Genomic DNA, 24568 nt, shown 5'->3' with positions numbered 1-24568 from the left:
TGAAGCCCTCGCGGGCAAACAGCACGCGGACAGCACAGCGCCTAAGAACGCACGGCGGGCAGATCGCGAAGAGTCTAGCCGACTCACACAGACGGAGCAGAGAAACCACCAGAAGCTCGCCCACCCCCAGAGCCCCGCACGTACTTATCGCGTGGGCTCCGTTCTCCTCCCCGTTCACCGTGGCCTCTCCGTTCTTTGGTGGATGTTGCTGAGCAACGGCTGTCGGGGCCGCCGTGGCCGTCGTGGCCGCCGCGGCCGCGGCCGCCGCGGCCGCGGCCGCCGCACTGGCCTGCTGCTGAGCGAGCTTCTCCCGGAAGGCCTGCTGCCGCGTCTGCACCACGTCGGGCATCACCGCGTCGATCAGGGACAGGGACTCTATGGGGCGGCCGTCGAACACCGTGCCATCCTGGGGAGAGAGCATGGGGATGGCTGTCAGTGCCCAGAGGGGAGCCAGTGGGGACTGGGCGTCCACAGCAACACCCGTGGAGTCCGCAGTGGGCTGGGGACAGGTGGGCACAGTGGGGTGTAGGGGATGGCCGGGAGGAGCGGGTGTGCACAGTGCGGTGTGGGGGACGGCTGGGAGGGGCAGGGGGGCACAGTGGGATGTTGGGGGGGGGCGCACATGGAGATTCTGGTGTCATGACCGACTCCGTATTGGGTAAACACCAGACTGAATTGGGGCATTAGTGCCATCTGAACCTTGCTATTTCACGACAAAAAGTGCTATGCTGGATGCAGGGGTTCCCAGCGGGGAGCGACTGTTCCCTCTGAGGGGACATGCGGCAATGTCTGAAGACATCGTGGGCTGTCCCCACTAGACAGATGTAACTGGCATCTAGTGGGTGCAGGCCGGGGACGCTGCTCAACACGCTGGACCGTGTACAGGATGCCCCAGCACAGTCACCTGCCCCCATAAGGCGGCAGTGCTGAGGCTGACAAGCTGTGTGCAGGTGCTATGGCTGGTGGGCAGACCTGTGACCAACTACCCTCTTACACGGAAGAGGCAGCTCTTCAGAAACCCAAGGCCAATTTAGAGATACTAGCACAGTTCAGGATTTGATTCCTTGTGCACCCGTCTGTCCAAATTAACACCATGTGAACCTGCTGCCATTGAAATGACGTTTTGGGTTCAGGGTGTGGACTAAATCTAGCCGTGACATACGGACGACAGCATTGTTCAATTCCTACTCGTTTTAATTTAATTTCTCTTCTTCCCACAGCTTTTGATGCGCTGGCTTCTATTTGCAATGAAAAAGTTTCCACGCACACTTAAAAACACAGAAGAATGTTCTTTCCTTCCAAATCACTCCAGGAGCGCCTGGGTGGCTCAGTCGGTTAAGCGTCCGACTTCAGCTCAGGTCATGATCTCTTGGTTCGTGAGTTCACGCCCCGGGTCAGGCTCTGCGCTGACAGCTCAGAGCCTGGAGCTGCTTTAGACTGTGTGTCTCCCTCTGTCTCTGCTCCAAATATTAGTCATACAAAACTCAGTGCTTCTGGGTCGTGTCTGCTTAATGTGCAAACACGTTTCTGTACGTTCCGACCTTGAATTACCTCAGAAATCAGGAAGGCCGGAAAGACGTGAGTTTCAGCTGGACATGAGCTAAACGAAACGTGACACCAGCCGAGTTCTGGTCACGATACTACACTCAAAAACAAGCAAACGATACGAAACCCTACAAAACGTGTGAACAAGCAGCCGGTCACCTCGTCAACCATCTTCACCCTTCGGTTCCCACCACGGCGTGCCCGCTGTCGGCCAACGGGTCAGCGTGCTTCCGTATCGCCTGCCTTCTTCACATATTCATTCACACCTCAAGGGGATGACTACTCGGCCAAAAGTATCACGTGCCCAGAGTAATGAAAACACCTCCTAGTTTAAACTCTAAATGCACGTGGCCCCCCTATTTAATGACCGCAAGCCTAAGTCACCAATGAGACGACCTCTACGTTCTCCTGTACACACGTTGGAGCCGGCACTGCTGAGGAAGAGAAGCAGCCGTGAACCGTGAGGTCATGACCTGAGCCATCCAGGCACCCCAATTCAGGTCTTCTGCCTCTGGGGTCACGCGCCCCTATCCCCAAAGTTCACTGTTATGCAGGAAAAGAGACTAGATGGGACCTCGCGGGGCTGGTGGAAAACCGCCTCGGGCATCCAATCTAAGATGACAGAGGAGGGGCGCCTGGGTGGCTCGGTCCATGAAGCATCCGACTGTAGCTCACGTCATGATCTCATAGTCCATGAGTTCAAGCCCCACATCCGGCTCTCTGCTGTCAGTGCGGAGTCTGTTTCGGATCCTCTATCTCCCTTTCTCGCTCTTGTCCCTCCCCCACTCGTGCTGTCCCTCCCTCCTTCTCAAAAATAAATTAAAAAAAAAAATGAGGCAAGAGGAGATGACCACTGCCGGCAGAATGCACACAGGACAGGCAGAAATTTGGGTGTTTTCAAAGATGGGGTTTTTGCAAAATGGTGGGGGAACGGAAATGACAGAATACAGGATAGATTACTTCTGTACTTTTTTTAGATCTCTTTTTCATTCTGTTGTTTCAAGTTTATCTGTTTATTTTGAGAAAGAGTGAGCCCGAGCAGGGGAGGGGCAGAGAGAGAGAGAGAGGATCCCAAGCAGGCTCTGCACTGTCAGCGCAGAGCCCGAAGCGGGGCTCGAACTCACAAACCACGAGATCACGACCTGAGATGAAACCAAGAGTTGGATGCGTCACCCACTGAGTCGCTCAGGTGCCCCTCAAAGAGCTTTACAAAAGCTAGAGAGAAAGCTGAATCCGACAGGCTTGTGAGGATGAAGTCAGTTCAAAGCGAGAGACGGGACGGAGGCGATCCCGGCAGGATCCCGGGAAACGGGGAGGGCACCCACCTCATTGATGCTGATCTCGGCCTCCACATACTGAAGTCCCTTCTGCAGGATGGAGATGAGGGCAGCTGGCGGCACTAGCGTCCCATTGATGTTGGACTGGCTGATGTGGCTCTCAATACCGAACGTGAACGCCGAGTGGGAAAAACCTGCCGCGACAGAGAGGGAAGCCGGGGTTTCGCGAGGCCCGAAGGCGGCACCACCACCGAAGTCGAACGTGCCTCGTTAGCGGGGCACACGTGGCCGTGGGACGCCCAGCTTCGGGTCTGGGGAGAAGCGGAGGGACGGGCAGGGCGGAAGGGATACAACAGGGTCAGACCTGCTTGCAGGGGACGGAGACACAGCTTGAGAGGTAGAGCCATTTCGGCGTTAAGAGCCAAACAGAGCCCAGCGTGCCCTGGCTAAACGTTGTGCCAGTGCACCTCTGGGCTTCCTCTCCGCCTTCCATCAGTCCCTCCGGAGCTCCCCGTCCCCGAGTGTCCCCCGACCCCGCTACAGTGCACACAGGGCACCTGTCTTTAGTCGGGCTCCGAGCGCTCAAGGTGGCTGGGGGTAAAGGAACCACACAAGCAAACATCCGAAGAAAAGGAGGCTGTTCTGGACCCGCTGGGGTGGCTTGAGCTGTTTCATCTGATAACTGGTCGTTATTAGAGATGCCAGCTCCCCCCACCCTTCCCTCAACACTCGTCGGTCAGGGTGGTGGTTCCGGAACGCAGCAGACAACGCCGGTTCCAGGAGGGGCGGCAACAACGCAGGGCAGGGGGCAGGAGCACTCATGACCCACGTGGGGTCCTAGGGCGATGGGGAACCCGCAGTGGCCCTTCCTCAAGGACAGTAAGGGGGCATCTTACTGCTGGAGTCCGCGGCTGATGCAGCCCTTCTCCACGAGGGGGCAGCCCAGTCTGCTGGGGGTACCGCGTTCACCTTGCTCGGTGTGGGGAGGCGGGGGTGCCGGGGAGCTGGGAAGCCTTGTGGGGTGGAGGCTGTGTGATTAACAGGGACCCCTATGCTCGGCTCCCAGGCTGGGGGTGCGGTGGGGCCAAAGGCACTTGTGACTCTGAACTCTCTCACCATTTATACTGTGGGAAGAGAAGGGAGCAGTTCTGGGGTGAAGCGTCTACCTGCCGGCCGCCCTGCCCACTGTTCACACACGGCAATGCTGGAGTGTCCCCGGCGTCTCTGTGTCCCACAAGGCTGGACCCTTCGGACCTGTCTCAGAGTTACCCCCTTGGTGTGGCTTCTCCTGGGCTGGGCCAGCCCCCCTGCTGCTTGTGGGGGTCCTGCAAACCCTGCTCCCAGGGGGGGTCTCCCCAGGCAGCACGACCCATCCCCGCTGGCTCATCCTACATCCTACGTGTGGCCCTCCAGCACGGGACTCCTCGGGGTCCCTGCCGCCCTCCCTCCCGCGGCTACAACGCCACCTTCACCCGCCACACTGACGACGGTGGCAGGGAGCAGGCCCGGCCTCCGTCGGATTCCACACGGCAGGCCCTGTGCCTCGCGCGGGCAGGACCCAAACAGCCGAGGCAATAACCACAGTGCTCAGCAGATGGGAATGTTCCTCCGTGAAAGGAGGCTTCCTGTGTGTGCGGCCTCCTCTCCTTTCTCTACTCTCCACTCCTCCTCAACCCAGGCCTGTCGGCTCCCCAGTGCCTGATTATAAAGAATATATAAAAACGTGGACTTTATTTCACAGAGTCGTATGGTAGCCGCTGTTGGTTTTACAATCCGCTGCACAGAGGCTGCGAACTGCCTCGCACAACTGTAAGCACCTAACTGAGGCCGCACGGGACTGCCCCTCCGAGGCCCTCCCTGCGGGCTGCCCCCCGGCCTGGTCTTCTCCCTCCTCCTATGTGTCCCCCACCCCTGTGGCCATAACGCATCCCCCACCCCTCCCCCACCCCCCCCCTGTGGCCATAACACAACCCCCCCCCCTCCCCCACCTCACCCCTGTGGCCATAACACATCCCCCCCTCCCCCACCCCTGTGGCCATAACACAACCCCACCCACTCCAGTGGCCATAACATAACCCCCACCCCCTCTGGTGGCCATAATACAACCCCCACCCCCTCCAGTGGCCATAACACAACCCCCACCCCCTCCGGTGGCCATAATACAACCCCACCCCCTCCAGTGTTAACCAGTGACTATATCCTGAGTCTCAGCCCTGCTCTCGGCCCTGCTAGAAATCTTATCTCCAAGCTTTCATCTGTCAGGTTGCCAGCAGTGCAGATGGAAAACCCCAGGTGAGTGCACAGAGCAGGAGCAAGTAGGTTCCTGGCCCGACTCGCTCTTGCCTGGGGTCTTCACCATATACCCGGGGCCACAGTGATCTGTCCGTCTTACAAACTCCTGACTCTCCCTGCCTGCTGACCCCACTCACCCGGCTCCTGCCTTCTCCTCCATCTGCGGTCTCGACCAGCTAAGGGCACGGGACACCGGATTTCGAGGGCCATTTCTTATTCTCCTGGTTGGTATCTTTAAAGGGCCTTGTGCAAGGAATTGCACGAACGATAAGCATGACAGGCAGGCCTTGTGTGCTGCGTCCTCTCCAACAGGCACCGCTCCAACAACTCGCCATGACTTCCCTTAAAGCCTCTTGGTAACGCTCTGCCTCGCTACCCCAAGTGCAACTTGCCCTTTTACAGGCCAGGTCTTGAGATCCCTCCAGGAACCCACGGGCCCCAGACACTTGGCTGGGGCTGAGATCCAAACCCGGGCAGTGGGAAACCACTCTTAGCTTCCGTGGTGACTCGACCTAAAAACATCTACTGATGCCGTAATCAGAGCACAGCACGGAGAGCAGACAAGGTTCCTAAGAAGAGGTCGATCTCAATGACTCAGGGGCAACAGCAGAAGAGAGGTCAAGCTTCTGGTGTATGTCTTAGTTTCTACAGTCGGCAGCTGTAACAAAATCCCACAGACTGAGGGACTTACAGACAACAGACACTTATTCCTCACGCTTCTGGGGGGTGGGAAGTCCAAGATCAAGGTGCCAGACAGACCTGGTGTCTGGTGAGGGCTGTTTTCCGGTTCATAGACGGCCGTCTTTTCCGTGTCCTCACGTGGCAGAAGGGGTGCGCTAGCTCTGGGTGGGGGCGGGGGTGGGGGGTGGGGGTCTCCTTTAAAAGGACACGAATCCCATGCGTGAGGATTCCGTCCTCACGACCTAACCACCTCCCAAAGGCCCCACCCGCTAACACAACTGACAGCGGGGGGTCAGGATTTCAACGTAGGAATTCGGGAGGGGACGCGAAATGCAGAGTATTTCCTTCCTCTGTCCCTTCTTTCTTCTCTTCCCAACACCAGCCACAGAACTGCCACTTAAGGCACACAAAATCGCAGGTTCCAACCGCATTACTTCCTTTAACCAAACCTGGGCACTCTGTCCACTATCTCTACAGGGCAGCTGCTCAGTTGCTGTGGTTATTGCCTTACACACGAGAAGAGTAAACATTGGAGAAATTAGGTAAGTGGTTCAAGGCTCACGCACACAATGAGCGACGCTGCAGTAAATGTCACCTCCAGACTGCATGACTCCAGGATTCGCCGTTTCACCCGCCCCCCTCCGCCGCCCCCCGTGACACCCACAAGCACAGGAACCAGAATTCTCAGCTCCTCTGGGTGGATGCCACCTCCGTTCCCAGGCGGGACACGCTGGTGGTTCCCGGTGCCGCACGGGCAACGTGTGAAGGACGAGGTGCAAGCTCACGTCTAACTCAACGCCCGTCCTTGATGTCCTTCTGCATCCGGGGGCTTAAATGCTGCCACTGAGGTTTCGTTGCCCGAGTTTCTGATCTCTCTCCGTGATAATGCTTTGCAATGTATACTGCACTTCTAGAAGGTGGCGAGGACAATGTTCAGTGAAGACGTGTTGCAAGACAGGGATGAAGCAGTGAAGATTAACCCAAGCGGCGGGAATCTAAGACTGCAAAGGGTGTGGGCGAGGGATCGTGACAATGAACTTCCCCTGCTGAAGCAAAGTGACTGAGCAGATAAAGGTATACGGGAGTGCCATGACCTTGAACACGTGTCATTGAAACTTGTGTCCCCTACTAGAGGGCACAGGAAATCATGACTGGAAACCAGATATCTTCAGAAACACATGCGGTATTGTTCCACGTCACTGCTGACACGAGTCCCTCCTATTTGCTTAGATTTACATTAGCTGCCGGGACGCCCGGATGGCTCCCTCGGTAGAACATGCAACTCGTGATCTCAGGGTACTGAGTTCAAGCCCCACGTTGGGCATGGAGACTACTTAAAAATAAATAAGTACATAAGTAGATAAATAAATAAAATCACCTTAGCTTCATTTCTTTGGGCAAATCTATGCATGACCTCTCAATGTTTTTGTTTCTTTTTGGTTTGGGGCTTTTTTTTTTTTTCTTTAATCCATCTGTTTTTAAGACTTCCTTCTTGCAGGAGGGCCAGGTGGAGAAAATGTCAGCAACAGGCGGACCACTGGGTCTGCCCTCGATCCCCCATGAGTGGCTGGGCCAGGTCGCTTCATTTGGCTGGGACTCTGTTTCCTGTTCTTCGGTATGGGGTTAGCAAGGACCTCAAGGAGCTGATGAGAGAAGCAGCTGTGACAGTGACACGGCCGACACACGGTTTTGAGTCTAGAGAAGACCACGAACCCGCAGACGGGTTCTTTCTCCACCTCTCCTCATTTGTGCAGTGAGGACACTGGACGAAGCAGTCACTCGCACACTTTGCAGTCCTGACGCTCTTTCGTGGTGGAACAGAGAGATGTTCACAGACTACGCAAGCAAGGCCTGCTTGAGCACCTGGTCTCAGGCCTGTGAGAGGCGCCATCTTGGAAGACTGGCGTCTCCAGACTGGATGCCTCTCCCCCGGGGGGGCCCACACTCTACCGTGCCAGCGCTGCTCTCTCCCCAGCTGGGCTGCAAGGCTAATGAGCGCATTCACCTCCAGTCTGCCTGAGACGTAGGACTTCTGGGCTTTCTGCCTCTTCGGCTTTCCTGCAGCTTTTGACGGACGTCTTCTTCCGCCCAAGGGGACACGCATACCAACAAAGCAGTGATATCAATGACAGAGACGGAAACGCTCAGGACTGGCTCAATGGCAGGTGTGGAAGTTGTTACAAACAACTTCCGAAGAACAGGAAACAGAGGCCCAGCCAAATGAAGGGGAATAGAGAGCTTGGTGGCACCTCGATGGAAGAGCTGCGTGAGGGCAAAGCATTAGTGCTCCCGCTGCCTAACCCTCAGCCAGCCGGGAGTCGTTACTGAAGCCAGCAGGCCTGCTGCCTAGGAAGAGGCATCCCCACTACCTCTCTCGACAGCAGGACTTCTCAGCCGTGGCATGACTGACATCGGAGCCACGTCATTCCTTGTCGTGGGGACCGCTGTCCTGTGCCCCACAGGGCGTTGAGTAGCACCCCTGGGCTCCCCCCACCGGATGCCAGTGGCGCCCCCCTCCCAGTCTTGACAGCCCACAGTGTCTCCAGGTACTGCCTGGTTGACCCTGCCATGCTTGAAAACCAGTGAACTGAGGAAGTAACCCTCAAGAGACATATCCGTGGTCCACTCCCATTTCCACTCGATTTCGAAACCCAACAGGTACAGAGCTGCCGGTGAAAATCAAGCCACCCTCTCTCTCTATGCGATGGGGTCACAGAATTCAGATAACACACAACGATGCGGACCAGCCATTGAGCTGAAAATATCTCCAAGGAGCAAAAAAGGGTGTGATCATGATAAACTGGGAAAGCTTTAAAATATGCACTACGTTTTAGATGAAGCACGCAAGACCTTCAAGAGTAAAGTCCTTTCCATCTTCTTCGTGAGAGAGGGAAACAGCGTGAGCATGAATTGGTCTCGCCCAACTAGGCAATAAAACGAGATTTAAAACAAACAGAGCGCTCGTTTTCTGTTTCTTGCCCTCCCCACACCGCTAAACCATACTTCTCTCACAAATGGCTTCCCACACCACTTGAGTTAGCTGTACAGTGAACCATTCTGCCTGCTTAATATCGGCCTGACACATCAGCAAAGCCTGCTGGATTATCACTCGCCGGCCCTTAAAAATCCTGCTGATTTGGCAGGGAGACGCAGACACGGAACGCCAGGCAGATGTGGGGTTGGTTTTCCGTCTTTAGCTGCAACAGATACCAAGGGCCCCAATCTGAGGCATCTTTGAAAGCAGAGTCTTTATTAAATACTTAATGAGCCTGGAATACAGACATCCACCCAAAGCCCACGCACGGCATGTTTATTTGGAACTGTCTCGATCGGGGGAAGGCCAAGCCTGGCCCACTGCTTGTATCTGCAAATAAAGTCTTATCGGAATAAGGCTACACCCACGAGTTGATACATTGTGTGTCACTGCTTGCGTGCGACGACGGCACAGCCAGCCGAGTATCTGCGACGGACAGGCTGGCCCACGAGGCTGAACATAGTTACAACCTGCAGCTTTATGGGAAAAGGAAGCCAACTTGTGTGTGCGTGTGCGCACGTGCGGAAAAAGAAACGTCACGGCCTCCTAGATGTTTTTCATTCCTTCCTGCTGTGGACTCGATGTCTGTCTCCCCTCAATCCCTACGTTGAAACCCACTCCGTGAGGCAATGGTGTTAGGAGGCGGGGCCTCTGGGTGGCGATTAGGTGATGGGGGTGAAGTCTTCATGAAAGGGATTAGTGCCCTTCTATCAAAGAGGCCCCCAGAGCTCCTGTGCCCGCTTCCCGTCCGTGTGGGGTCCGTGTGGGATCCGGTCATCCCACGGAGACCATCCGCGAAGCAGGCGGCGGGCCCTCAGCAGACACCACACCTGCTGGTCCGCCGGTGTAGGACGTCCCGTCTACGAACTGTGAGAAAGCAGCCTCTGTGTAGAAGCCACTCGGTCCGCGGGATCCTGCGACCGCAGCCCAAAGGCACGGAGACCCGCTTCCACTGTGCCTGACCGCGTGGAGGTCGACAGCAGCAGACGGGGCCTCCTTCTCGCTAGGCAGTGGCAGACAAAACTGTCACCCTAACGGCACCCATTCGCCACGGGGACTCCGGCTTTCCTGCTCGAAGCAGCTAGAGCCCGCAGGCTGGGCAAGCCCCGCGCCTCAGCAGGCGCCTCGAAGCCCCTCAGACGGTGCCGCGGGGCCGGGGCCATGTCTCCGAGCCTCCCCTGGAAGGCACAGACAGGAAGCGGAGGGGGCGCCTGGGCCGGAAACACGTGCCTGCTCGGCTAGAGGATGACCCTGCTTATTCCGGTCTCTTGGTCCAGAATACTGGTTGGTGGGTCTCGAGTGAGGGCGATTCTGTCCCCCAGAGGAAGACCTTGGCAATGTCTGCAGATACGTTCGGTTGTCACAGGTGTGTGTGTGGGGCGGGGAGGGTGCTGCTGGCATCTGGCAGGTAGAGACTAGGGACGCTCAGCATCACACAAGGCACAGGACGGCTCCCATGACAGAGTGACGGGGGCCAAATTTCAACGGCCGGAGGTTGAGAAACCCTGCTCCCGAGTACCCCCTGTTCACCGCTCCTGACACCCGCTTATTAGTCACCACGGCTGTGGCCAGGCGTCCTTGCTGCCCAGAGGCCTATCTCGTCCCCTCAGGAGGAAACGGCTGCTGTCTCTCCTGAGATGCCGCGGCCCCTGCACGAAGCACTCTCTGCGTTCGTGCGTCTCCCAGCTACCAAGAAGACGCCTCCTGCCTCCAGGAAGCCCATCTGGATTCCCTCCATCACGCACAGAGCAGCCTCCTCGGGGACAGCCCCCCGCGGCTCACGACGGGTTTGTGTCAAGGAAGCTGAAGGAAAGCTAAAAGAAACCACTGGGGTGGATGTAGACGAAGGGTGGTAAGAAACTGAACAAAACGGAGTCCTTGCTATTTTCAGAGTGGAGCTTGACGGAGGACAAGAATTAAGGGCGTAGGTACAACAGCAAAACAGAAGGAAAACGGGTTTTAAACAAAGAGGACGGTGCCGTACGAGGGGCAGTTCAAACAACCACCAAAGAGCACTGCTGGGCATACACACACCTGAAGAGAAAAACTATGACGTTATTTGAGAACAAGAATAAAGGTGATGATATTCGGTGCTTATTATGTGGATTGGCCCTCTCCAAGAATTAGCTCAGAGAGCTGAGCTGGCAGCAGCCTAGGAGTTCGTCATACTGACTCCGTGTAAGCGATGGGGGAAACTGAGTCACAGAGCAGGTAAGCGATTCCCCCAAGGGCACGCAGCCAGCAAGTGGCCATCTGACCGACTCCACGCTCTTCACTCACAACACCACACACTCCTGAAACCTCGAAATGACTCAGGCAGACTTTAGAAAAGAGGAAGAAGGTCGTCTAGTTCAGCCATACGATTTCTAGCACATCTTTTAGGCAAGTAAGTTGCAAACAAGTTCTATGTTGCAAAAACTAGGCCGAATGCTTTCTGTATTACAAAAAGCAAACAAGGATGAATTGTATCTTTCAGACACACTCCCCTGATGAGAGCTGCCTCTGGAATAAGAGTGACGGCAAACAAGCCAAATCAGACGCAGCGAGGGAGGAACGTGGTACTGTTTCTTTGTGCGTGTGAAGTCGCACTCTTCAGCAGGTGCTACGAGGCCTGGGTCTGCCCTCCGCGGCTCTCTGGCTTCCTTTTGTGGCGACCAAACAGGCACAATTAAATGATCTCCGAGGTCTCTTTCAAACCTAGGATTCCGGGTAGAGGGAAAAAGGGACCTCACCGTCCCATCAAACCCACAGGGCTTTAATTTAAAGAGGTGACTGAGCGGCCACCCAGAGGGGTTCAGGCCATAGAAAGAATGGATCGCTTGTAAGTCCCGAAAGAAGGGGTCTCACCACACCACACGGGGCCACGTGCAGGGACCGGGAAGCCGCAGAAGACAGAGGACAGGACATTCCTGGGACTACGCTTTCACCAGTATAACGGAGAGGCAGTAGCGAGGTGGGGATGTCCCAGGGGACGGGAAAACAGGCAGTTGAGAGTCTGTGGTTGGGAGGTTTGTAAAACGACTCGAGCGTGCCTGCGAAAGCCGTCCTGTGAGGGACAGGTGAACGGCCTTGGCCGCTGGGAGGGCCCTGTGATTCGGGGGTGCCCGACGGCCACCGGCTAAAGCACGGATCCACTCTCCACGGCTCCAGGGCAGGGATTTTGCAAGAGTCATTCTGAAAACAGAACCAGGGACCGCTCATTTGTTATGGGGCACTTCCTTTCCTTTCTTCGAATATCGACATTCCTGTAACATCCCTATCCACGGGGGAATCAATTATTTCCTGGATCGTAAAAGTTTGTGCAACACGACGGCAGCTGTCTGGCAAGCGGCTGTCTTCCTCTCGGGGTGGGGACGGGGGTGACTTAAGGTGGGGGGGGCGGGGCGGGAGCTGACAAAAACAGATGGAAGGGAGGCCAAGGGTCATGACATGCTAGCTGGGTCACGTAAATCAGACACACAAACACACAGACACACACACGGAGCGAGAAGCTGTCAACACAAAAGGTGACAGAATAAGAAAACACACACCCTCACATCTTTGGAGGCTCATTTGCGGTCGGTTCACTTCTCCTGTTTGGAAGTGATGGATTCGTCTCACCAGACGGTTACATCTGCTGCCCAAGAAGCAATTCTCACCGAACGAAAACTCTACTGTGACCCGTGGCAAAAAGCACAAAACTATGTTGAGAATTCTTTTGGACTGTGTCTTCATCGCCACATGTGCTCCTATGAGCTTTACATTCAATCTCTTTATATATACATGTGAATATAACACCACATGTGTGTGTGTACATATGCGTCTATATAAAATCCTCAAGACCGAGCCCTCACCTTCTCTCCTAATTCTCGGACGTTCTGCCACAGAAAACTTGAGTGCAGCGAGGACGTTTTTATGGGCCGCAGCCCTGTTCTAGACGACCCGCACAACATGGAATTTGGTGTAAAATGGGCCGTCTTGGACGGCGCCCAAAAGAAATACCAGAAGGACCTCGTTAAAATAGGGTTTCGCTTATAACATCTGGCCCGGACCCCAAGGGTGGCGGCTGAGTCCAGCACGGGCCTCTGACTAGTGCAGACCGTGAGGCCTGCCAAGATTTTAATATCCTCTCAACATGGGAAACATCCAGGAGGGGAAAGCATTAGTCAGGTTATAAACTAAGGTTGTTACTTCCTCCCAACAACTGGCTGGGGCAGAGGCGGCCCCGAGAGCGGCTCACAGAGCCGCCTGCGCTCAGCCTTCCAGGGTGTCGCGGGACCTCCAGGCGCAAACATACCGCCTGCTGGCACCCCAGCCCCCGCGAGTCTGAACCCTCATGGATTTGTTATTTGGAAATTGGGAAACAGACGAGCACAGAAGCCAAGCCAGAGATCTGTAATGGAGAGCGTCATTAAAAATTACAAAAAAAAAAAAAAAAAAAATAACTTATGGGGGCACCTGGGTGGCTCAGTCGGTTGAGCGTCCGGCTTCAGCTCAGGTCATGATCTCGCGGTCCATGAGTTCAAGCCCGGCATCGGGATCGATGCCGTCTCTCTCTGTCCCTCCCCACACGCTCCCTCTCTCTCAAAAATAAATAAACGTTTTTAAAAATCTTTTTAAATTTTTAAAAAATTATGACGTGGGGAAAACACAGAGAAAGCAATCTGGAAGACAGAGGAAATAACTCACATAAATAAGTACACTTGAATAACTAAACCTGATACAACCAGTGTTCTCACGTAGGAGAATTTCTTCCAGCCCCCTTTGTCCCTGCAAATTAGTCTGTATGTTAATTCTTACGATCGCAGAGTTCCGTGTTGCTGCTTCTTTACCTAACGCAACGTAAGCACGTCCCCTGGGCGCTAAGTGGACTTGACGGCCACCATTTGGACAGATTCTCCATGTTCCCCCGTCCTTTGCTCCCACAACCTCCAGATTTACTGTCAAAGATGAATCCGTGGCTTCCACACGGACAGGGCTCCAGCCTTCAGCCGCCTGGCGCTCAGCTGCTGAACCACCTTCCCAGTCCTTTCTGGTCCTTCCTCTCATTCTGCATCCTTTGTCGCCCCCGGCAAGGGGGTCCTCCTCCCCGAACCCTCAGGGCCTTCTTCAAGCCAGCCTCTTGACTGTGCTCGACACGTCCTCCTTGGCTTGCTTGCAAAACTGTAGCTCAGGTCGCAGCTCCAATGCCACCTTCTCTCCGTGTGCTTTCCTGGGGTCCTGGGGTCCCTTCGCGTACACCTCCGGTGTTACGTTTATCAGCCTCTGACAGGCGACCGTTAACCAAAACAAGCCTCTGTCCTCATCTGTGCGTCCACACTCGCACATAGGTAGGGCAGTGCCGCTAACAAAGCACAGGCCCTCGGGAGGAGGAACCGAAAATCATGCCAACTGCTCTATTCCAGGACATCAAGGCCTCCCTGATGGCATCCAGACCTCTGATGTTATCCCAAATTCACTCGCATAGCACAGGGGTGAACATTTTCAAATCTAAGTTCTTTCTTAAATTTTTTTTAATGTTTGTTTATTTTTCAGAGAGACAGAGCTTGAGCGGGGGAGGGGCAGAGAGAGAGGGAGACACAGAATCCGAAGCAGGCTCCGGGCTCTGAGCTGTCAGCACAGAGCCCCACGCGGGGCTCGAACCCATGAGATCATGACCTGAGCCAAAGCTGGACACTGAACTGACCGAGCCACCTGGGCGCCCCGTAAAATCTAACTTATTTATTTTAACGCGTATCACGCAAATGCGACTATAGGCACATCTCAGCAACGGTTTCAGCTTAAGGAAAATATTAGTAAACGTTAATAAAGCGTGGCAAAAATGATGCGCAGACAGCTGAGGCTGGGAAATATGCACGTCGACGTGGGAGGGCGCAAAAGTCTGCAGAGGGACAGAGACGTACGGAACATGCACCACACGCACGGGGGGCTGCAGGGGAGAGGCGGAAGGAGTGCCCGCGTTCTCTGCGGGCACCCGACATCCTGGCGGCCAGGTCTGGCCCCTCACCTGCTTTTGTACAGAAAGGTGCCCTGGACCACAGCTGCTGTCATGTACGTATCTGCAATGTCTGCTTGGGTGACAGAAAGACATGAGCAGCTGGGCCAGAGACTAAGCTGCAGAGAACGTTCTCTCCACCCTGATCTAGGGGAGAGACCTGGATGAGAGGGCAGGGCCGAGAAGGGCCGAAGAAAGCGAGCCTGGATCCCACAACTTGTTTTCTGAGGCCGGCAAAGCCCAAGACCCAAACCTGACGAGGACCCTGGGAAAGGACCTTCACACCCCAGCCTCTCTCCCTCGGGTAACCGCGAATATACCAGACCCAGCATTAACACACCAGATTCGGCAATACGGAGAAAGGACGACATGTCCGGGCCAGGCGGGGCCCATGCCAGGAATGCAGGCTTTCACGTCAGCAAGCGAATCAGTGAATTCCCCACAGTAACAGAGTCAAGAAAAATCATTCAAGAGAGGAAGATTCAGGAGCCAGATGGCCCGCTCCGAGTGCTGCCTCTGTGACTTCCCAGTGAGGGGCCTGGGGCCAGGGGCTGCCTCCTTGGGGCACTGGTTTTCTCACCTGTACACAGAAACGAAGCTGCACCTGCTTCCTGGGGGTTAAAGGTTTTCTCGGTCAAGGGCTTAGAATCCTGCCTGACACAGTGACTGTGCCCAGTAACGTCAGCTGAGTTGCTACAATGGAGCCGTGACGACGGGGACAGGAGCACCACTGGCAAGAAACGCGGAGTGGCCGGCTGGCAGACAAGCGGGTGACAGAACAGACAACGGAGGCAGGAGAGAAGATACGAGGGGAAGCTGTCAGACAATCTTTGGAGGGGAGGTCCGTGGTCAGGATGTGGCAACGGCGGTCGGCAGGATGGCATCAGGACGTGCCTGGCAGCATGAAGCCAAAACGCCAGCAGGGAAGGCAAGAGAGGCTGGGGTGCCCAATGCAGAGGTTGGGGTGCATGCCAGGACTTGGGGAGAAAGCAGCGTGCTGACTTCAGACACAGATGCGGGAGGGAAGGGAAAGGACGTCACCTTGGGGTCAGTGGCATCTACGAAGCAAGAGAGCAGCAGCGGCCCCGGTAAAGTGACATTTGGTAACTCGGGAGAGAAGGGACAGTGTTGCGGCCGACACTGCGTATGACTTGCTCGTCTGTGTGGAAGGAAGGACGGGGACGGCAGGAAGTTGGCGGCAAATAAGATACATGAAGGCTGGACACGTTTCAGGTCCCATCGGAGCTTCAGAGGGGGCAGGCGTTAAATGTAATGGTGTCTCAACTCTGAAGACAGGCACCTTGCTAAGTGGCTGTTACGTCTCCGCGAAAAAAGGGAACTTGAGCCATCCCAGACTTCTTCACGAAGTCACGGCACACACCTCATGGGCACCTTCAAAAGAATCGAAGGGTGGTGGTTTTGGTTTTTTTTTTTTAATGTTTGTTTTATTTTTGAGAGAAAAAGAGAGCATGAGCAGGGGAGGGGCAGAGAGAGAGGGAGACACAGAGTCCAAAGCAGGCTCCGGGCTCCGAGCTGTCAGCCCAGAGCCCGACGCGGGGCTCGAACCCACGAACCGCGAGATCGTGACATGAGCCGAAGTCGCACGCTTAACTGACTGAGCCACCCGGGCGCCCCAAGACAATTTATGTTGTTCTTTTTTTTTTTAATTTTTAATGTTTATTTATTTTTGAGAGAGACAGAGCGCAAGCAGAGGAGGGGCAGAGAGAGAAGGAGGCACAGAACCCAAAGCAGGACCCAAGCTCCGAGCTGTCAGCACAGAGCCCGACGCGGGGCTCGAACTGACAAACCGCGAGATCATGACCTGAGCCCAAGTCAGACGCTTAACTGACTGAGCCACCCAGGCGTCCCCTAAAAGACTTTTTTGATGTTAATACCAATGGAAATTGTTTGGCAATACTGAGCAAGATACACATTTAAACAAGTGTAACTTACTCAGAAAAATTTTTTTAATGTTTGTTTATTTTTGAGAGAGAAAGAGACAGAGAGAGAGAGAGAGAGGAAAAGGCAGACAGAAGGGGAGACACAGAATCTGAAGTAGGCTCCAGGCTGTCAGCACAGAGCCCGATGCGGGACTCAAACCCACAAACCGCAAGATCATGACCTGAGCTGACGTCAGGTTCTCAACTGACTGAGCCACCCAGGCGCCCCTACACAGCTATAGCTTATAAACAATCAAGCGATTTTCATTTTTTAAAGTGATTTTCATTCTAATTAGGCTTTTCCCCCTCTAACAAATCTATGAGCACAAGAATGGCAAATTTTGAATCTTAGCTTCTATGCACAAATTAGAACAGTAAAGTCAGCAAGGACGACACAACTCGAATTGCACGGGAACCGGGGTGGTCGTGATGTGCATATGAACGTCTGGGACACGGGAAAGACCAAGTTCACGATTCCACTTTGTCACTCTGAGTGGCCTTATGACCAAACCAAAAGAACAGTTTCGCAAAACACATACACTTTTTGAACGAAGAGAAACTCCTGTGCAGCTACCAGCGTTCCAAGAGGCTTGTAACACAACAGTTCCCACGCACGGGGGTGTTAAGCGGAGGACCGGGGCCCTCCAGACTGTACCGTGCAAAGGGAACACGGAGGTGCTTACGTGGTGGAGGAGTGTGAATTGCGGATGCCCCAAAGCTGGCCAGGGGAACGTTTTATTCTTTTCTATGGAGAAGGCGTGGGTATCACGTTCTCCAGCTACTTACCCGCCCCTACGTTCTCCAGTGGGTTGTTAGTCAAAGTACGACATACACGCCGATTCAGAAATGACAGATATGGGTCCACAACCCAGCTTTGAACTCCGGGACGGTGGCGGGATGAACAGCCACCCATCTGCCAAGGTTTCCTTCTGTCCCTCTCAGCAGGTGCTGCCGGCTCACGTGACGGCCGCCCAGTGAAAACCCCGCACGCCCAAGCTCGTGTGCTCAGGACACTTCGCAGGTGTCATCGCACATGCCAGGAGAATTAAGTGCCACTGAGCACATCCATGGGGACAGCACATCTGTACGTGTGAGCTTACCTTATGCTGGGCCACGCCACACACACTCTTCCCTTTTTTTTTTTATTTTTTTTTTTATTTTTTTAATGTTTATTTTTGAAAGAAAGAGACAGAGAGCATGAGCAGGGGAGGGGCAGAGAGAGAGGGAGACACAGAGTCCGAAGCAGCTCCAGGCTCGGAGCTGTCAGCCCACAGCGTGATGCAGGGCTTGAACTCTCGAAATGCAAGATCATGACCTGAGCTGAAGTTGGACACTTAACTGACTGAGCCACCCAGGCGCCCCTTCCCTTTCCTGATGCCAATCTGTTTCTTTCTCCCCTCAGCTTTACGGAGATATAAGGGACATGTGACATCCTGTCAGTTCAAGGCGTACAATATGATGATCTGATACACACAGACACTGTGAAATGATTACTGCAGTCGGGTTGGTTAGGACCTCCATCACGTCACAGGGTTACGTTGATCTGGTGTGAGGAGAACATTTACGGATTTAGTCTCTTAGTAACTTCCAAATATAACAATACACTACTGTGAACCATAGTCACTGTGCTGTACATTATGACCTATGTCTTTTTGCTACAATGAACTGCGAGCATAACTATTACGAAGCCCTGTGAATCCTCTTAGCGAATCGCAGTGTGAGGGTGGTCGTGGGACCCCCAGAGCACCGACACAAAAGCACTGCTCACGTCCACGGCGAATAGGAAGCAGGAGCTGTTACTGTTTCGCAGGACTTCAAAAGTCCTTTTACCCGCTAGTGATGTGGACAGATTATTCAGGTCTTCTTTATTTACTATGTGATGAAACTAACAGCTGCCTTTATTATTTCCAAAGCAAAGGCTACCATTACCTCAAAGAAACACTTGCCTTTACTGTTTCAGAAAGATCCTCTTTTTAAACAGGGACACACATTAGCAATGTAAAAGAGCCACTGCAGTCAAAATATATTTTTAGAGACTCAGCTGAACAATAAGCCCTGAACTTTTGTTTAAATTAAGATAGCTGAGCCATTTTCAAATGATTTCCCGAATCTGTGCAAACGTGTCTTGCATAAGAAGGCATTCCACGGTTCTGAGAAACACAGTGGAGCCTACCGGATAATTTGTCAGCTGCCAGGATTACAGTGGGCAAAGCTGCTTAATCATTTTTGTAGACAGAATTATTCACAAATATTAAGAGTAGCACCCTTTTCCTGGTTATGCAACCTCTTCAAGGGGAGACCAAAAAAAACATAAAAAATCAGATGGAAAGGCAGCTACTCCCAACTATTTTATTATCTACTGGAGAATGCTTTGGCAGACTTTTGCCTTCCTCGAGGGCAAAAATACCCTGGAAAATTTTAATAAAAGCGAGGACTGCATTTTGCTCATTGTTAAAGTCTATTTGAGTTCTAAAGCAGAAGGAGTCAAAATACAGCCCAAGAAGATAAAGTGTGAAGAAATTCGAATTCCATTTACACTCCATTTACTAATAAAAGCAGTTGGGGTGGGGGTGGGGCGCCTGGGTGGCTCAGTCGGTTAAGCATCCAACTTTGGCTCAGGTCATGATCTCACAGTTTGTGGGTTCGAGCCCCACGTTGGGCTCTGGGCCGATAGCTCGGAGCCTGGAGCCTGCTTCGGATTCTGTGTCTCCCTCTCTCTGCCCCTCCCCTGCATATGCTCGCTCTCTCTCTCTCTCTCTCTCTCTCTGGCTGTGACAACAGAGGGGTGGGGAGAGTTGTTGGTACCTAGTGAGTGGAGGCCAGGGAGGTGCCGGGTCCGATGCCAAACGGCCTCTCGTGACAATTACCCAGGACGAGCCAGCCAGGGAGGCAAGTCATACGGTGCCCACCCAAGTTTGCTGATTCCCAAGGATGCAACAATTTGAGCTGTGTAAGAGACAACTACTCTTCCCCTTCAGATGACTTTTCAGGATTCTGTTCCCAGAAGACTCGGAAGGTTTGTGTGGACATCCAGTTTCAAACGACGATGGCCATTATCCGAATCCGTCATACGGAAGAACAACCCCGTCAAAGCCTGGGTCCACGGCGTGGCCAAATGACCTGCACAATTTAATTAACACGTCTTTGCTGTCTCTCGATCATTGACCACCCTCTCTCACACACATGCACACACACAACTGCAGATAATGGGAAGGGCAAAATGAAGTTTTTGGTTTATTTTGGATGTTGATAATTTGGAAATACTGTGGAGTCAGGAAAAGCTGCAAAAATGGTAGAATCCCGTGTTCTGCGTCACCCTGCCTCTCCCCAGTGGTGACGTCTTATCTTGCTGTACTACAATATCAAAACCAACACGACTTCTTGTTGCCTGGTCACGAGACTGCAAACCTCCTGACCTCCGTGTGTGTGCGCGCACGTGTGTGTCCACATGCACGATCACCGCCACGGTCCATCAGCACAAGAGAACTCCCCCAAACTACCCTTTTTGTTACGTCTACGGACTTGCCATTTTAAGTTCGGTAAGTAGAACCATCCAGAATGCGGCATTCCGATACTGGCTTGCATGAGCCAGCACATCTCCCTGGTGAGGCATCCGGGCTGTGGCACGTACCCACAGCACATCCCTTCTCATTGCCGAGAGAGCCCCCAAGGTGGGCAGCTGCATACAGTCTGCTTAGCCAGCCGCCCGCCAGGGCACATCTGGGGACGTTCCAGGATACCGCTATTACGAATTAAGCTGCTATTTTCTGTTTTTTAACGAACTGGGTTTTGTCAGACAGCAATCTAGCTTACAAATGACACTGTATGTGCCAAGGACCCGTTCCAAACTCCGTATAGTTCTATTAAAAAGCCCTTCAGGGGTGCCTGGGTGGCTCGGTCGGTTAAGCATCTGACTCCCGGTTTGGGCTCAGGTCATGATCTCACGGTGAGTTCAAGCCCTGCGTCGGGCTCTGCGCTGGCGGCATGGAGCCTGCTTGGGATTCTCTATCTCCTTCTATCTCTGCCCCTCCCCCACTCACGCTGTCTCTCTCGCTCTCCAATAATAAATAAACTTAAAAAGTCTTTAAAAGGCCCTTAAATGTGGTATCGTCAGCATGGAATTCAAGTGGCTTCCTTACTTTCTGTTGAGATTCCAAACTCTGAAACAATCTATACATGAAACTTCTCACCTATAACATGGTGACTTATTACAAAATTGTGGTAAGATACACGTAACACAGAATGTACCGATTTTGCCATTTCTGAGTGCACAGGTCAGTGGCATTAAGTACTCTCACACTGCTTGCAAACACCCCGAGCGCACAACTCCAGAACGCTGTCATCTTCCCAGACTGTCCGCATGGAACACTAAGTCCCCACTCCGCCCTCTGGGCCCCCGTAACCTGTGTCCTACTTTCCGTCTTTATGACTTTGACTGTTCAGATACCTCACGTTAGCAGACCGTTAACGCAGTATCTGTCTTGTGTCTGGCTTATGTCACTCACCATCATGGCCTCAAAGTCCGTCCACTCTGTAGTAGGAGTCAGAATGTCCCCCACTTTGGTCAGGCTGAGTCACATTCTATAGTGTGCACACAGCACATTCTGTTTATCTGTTCACCCCGTCCATGGACACGGGGGTTGCTTCCACAGTAATTTTCTAAAAGAGCATTCTGGGGAGCCTGGGTGGCTCAGCTGGTTGAACGTCAGACTCTTGCTTTCAGCTCAGACCATGATCTCACAGTTTGTGAGTTCGAGCCCCGCATCGGGCTTTGCGCTGACGGCACAAAACTGGCTTGGGATTCTCTCCCTCCCTCTCCCCCTCTCCCTCAAAAATAAACAAACGTGAAAAAAAGAGAACATACTACTGCACCCCTAAAGGGAGGAGCTCATCTCTACAGGAAGATAGCACATCTTCCCAGGACATTCTCCAACACCCCTCCTGCTATAAGCTCATAAACCTGAGATGCTGAGTGGGGACAGAAATGACACTCAATATGAACTGCTCACTATCTTTAACCGAACAAGATTCTAATAAAATTGGAATCCTGGCGCTCTCTCTTATCCAAACAGGCTTCTTTCCTGACCTGATCCCGGGAAGTGGCTGTGTGCACACGCATGATTTTTAAACGGCTCCATAATCTTTCTGGAAAGTAAAAGCTTTTCTGTGTGTTTAGGACAGAACCACCTTTAGCTTTGTGCCGGGGCTCGCGGTTGAGAGAAAATGCCACCTAAGCAATACTCACTCTCCTCTTATGTCCTAACCACACTGACATCATAGACGGGCAGCGGGGACACAAAAGGGTGCCTGCCATCTGGCCAGGGAATCTTTATCATCGGTCTTGGCCTAGAAGCTCCATGAAATGAGTGAGAAATGGCATCTGAGTTCTACTGTCAACCTTGAAAGTCTGAGTACATAATAGTTCCCTATCCTTCTTGGCTGACACACACCCTAAACTATGTAAGGACGATATGCAAATAGAGAACCATGCGTAGGTTACGTAAGTCAGAGGAAACACGCCTAATTCTACGTAGCTAGTCAACACGTGTGCAGATACGGCTCTTGAGGAAAACAGAACCCATCTAAGCTGCAGTCTTTCATTGCAGGAAACCGTCAACGCTCCCGTCTGCATGGATTGTGACGTTAACGGAGACGAGAAACACGTATAATAAACCAGCCTCTCGATGACAAATCCTGACGAATCAGGAAAGAAGTTCCGTGTATAAGGAGTCTTCAATCCTATCTGAAACGCTTCAGAATGAAGAACGAAGTTCATCTTCCTGGTGATTTGGGATATCTATCCATTTTTACCACCTACTGCAATGATAAGTTCCTTTTATTGCCTAAAATGTTTACCAGGACAGCCCTTGGGGCTGCATGGCCTGCTAACGTAGCTGCAGGGACAAAACGATGTGTCACCTGCATTTCTCTTCTAGCAGCAGAACCGCCACCGCGGTCGGCGACTGGTTTTGTGAGGCGTCTGCCCGTTCTCTGTGGCCCGTTCTCTGATGACAGTCACAAAACTCGAGGTGGGGAAATACCTGAATCCACACCCGGAGCGTTTCAGTGTCTGCCCTGCCCAGGGCCCCATCTGCAGGAACGCCACTCTCTGCCCGGAAGGACATACAGATGGACACACGCCCAGCCCAGACGCCCAGTCGTACCCACCGGCCGCCTGGCCAGGCTGCAGACTTTTCTATTTTTATGCGTGAAGTTACGATGCTGAAGGAGGAGAAGGCTGTGCACTGTGATGCTCTCTCACTCAGCAGTTCTGGGTGAAAGTCACTGGCGAAAACCGTGACCCCGTGCAGGTTCAAGAAGGCTACTTTTAAACCCAAAGAGGAAGCTTCATCTGTGTCCTGCACGTATGTCTGCCGGGGCTAACGTCCGTTTACCGAGTTTCCAGGTAGCCCTGCAGCCCTAATCAAATCTGTAAAACGACCGACGTTTCTCAAGTGCTTTGCTGCCCAGCGAGACGGAAAAGGATGCAGCAGCGGCTCCTTCAGCCTCCACTTAGCAAGGGGTCTGCAATCCCACGCCTAGATTCTCACCCCAGAGAGACGAAAACCTACGTTCACACGAAAACACTGTATGCAGATGTCTCTGGTTGTTCCAGCCGTGATCGGGAAAAGCTGGGGACGACTCAAATGTTCTTCAACGAGAGACGGCCAAGCCAACTGCTACGCGGTCTTAAAACGGAACACTACTCACCACAGAGAACCACCGACCAGGGCATCCGACAGCGTGACCGAATCTCCCTTGTGTGACTCGGACTCTGAAGGCTACACCCCCTACCGTTTCATCGACACGACGTTCTCACGAAGGCAAAACTACGTGCACAGGAAACAGAGCGCTGGTTGCCAGGGGCTGTGGTGGGGAGACGGCTGGGTTACAAAGGGGCCCGGGGGACTTTTTGGGGGTGATGGACTTTTCTCCGATCTCAGTTGTACTGCTGTTTACGTGACTAGAAACGTTTGGCAAAAGGTGTAAACCTGTACTTTAGAAAGGGTGAATTTTACAGCATGAAAACTATACCTAAAAAAATGAAACAGGGGCATCCGGGTGGCTCAGTCAGTTGAGTGGCTCAGTCGGTTTCATCTCGGAGAAAATATTTTCTTTACAATTTGGACTTTGGAATGAAGCAAAAGAGGAAACACTTATGCTTACAAGGACTCACTGAATTCTCCCACTTTCCACACGGAGCCGGAACACATGCCAGCCTCCCACACTGGGTTCAGAAAAAAGCAGGGGCAAACAAGCCCAGATTCATCCAGGATCTGGAGACGCTGCTCACAGAAGCCTGGGCAGCCTGAGACCCTCGCAGGGCTCGCTCCCTGCCTCTATCTGGCTCAGAGTGTGAAGCGGGCCTAGGGCTGGGTGGGACGGCGCCCCGCCATCGTCTGTGTCTCTAACAATGGCCCAGACAGCAGGAGTGACCGCACGATTAACCCCCGTGAGGCAGAGGCCGGCAGAGTCTTACCCCTCGAAGCGGGACTGCCGTAACTCAGGCAAAAGCTACCTCGGCCACTTGGGTGCTGTGGCTGGCAATTCACGTTTCTCACTGCTTAACTTAAAAGCCCTCCTTACTGAGGAGGTACGCTTCACTCGGTGAAGCGTCTCAGTCTTGCTTTTGGCTCACGTCACGATCTCACGGTTCACAGGTTCGAGCCCCGAGTCGGGCTCTGCACTCACAGCTGACAGCAAGGAGCCTGTTGGGGATTCTCGGTCTCCTTCTCTCTGCCCCTCCCCCGCTCACATTCTCTCTCTCTTCCAGAAATAAACATTTAAAAAGAAAAATTAAAAAAAAAAAAAAAAAGCCTTGCTT

General features: G+C 53.3%; 1 protein-coding gene across 4 annotated transcripts in view; it reads right to left on the bottom strand.

Annotated features, from left to right (window-relative positions):
- TBL1X (transducin beta like 1 X-linked) overlaps positions 1-24568 on the bottom strand; it is a 230683-nt gene that overhangs the window by 21911 nt on the left and 184204 nt on the right. For all 4 annotated transcript variants that reach the window (XM_049644557.1, XM_049644556.1, XM_049644555.1 and 1 more), the window contains 2 exons: positions 2871-3016; positions 145-406 (listed from right to left, as the gene is read on the bottom strand). In XM_049644557.1, the coding sequence (XP_049500514.1) occupies positions 145-406; positions 2871-3016 (408 nt within the window). The remainder of the gene's footprint in view (positions 1-144; positions 407-2870; positions 3017-24568) is intronic.

The sequence above is a fragment of the Panthera uncia genome, chromosome X (assembly GCF_023721935.1).
Source record: "Panthera uncia isolate 11264 chromosome X, Puncia_PCG_1.0, whole genome shotgun sequence".
Lineage (NCBI taxonomy): Eukaryota > Metazoa > Chordata > Mammalia > Carnivora > Felidae > Panthera > Panthera uncia.
Note: the sequence above shows the minus strand (reverse complement) of the source record. Positions and strands in the feature narration are given on the sequence as shown.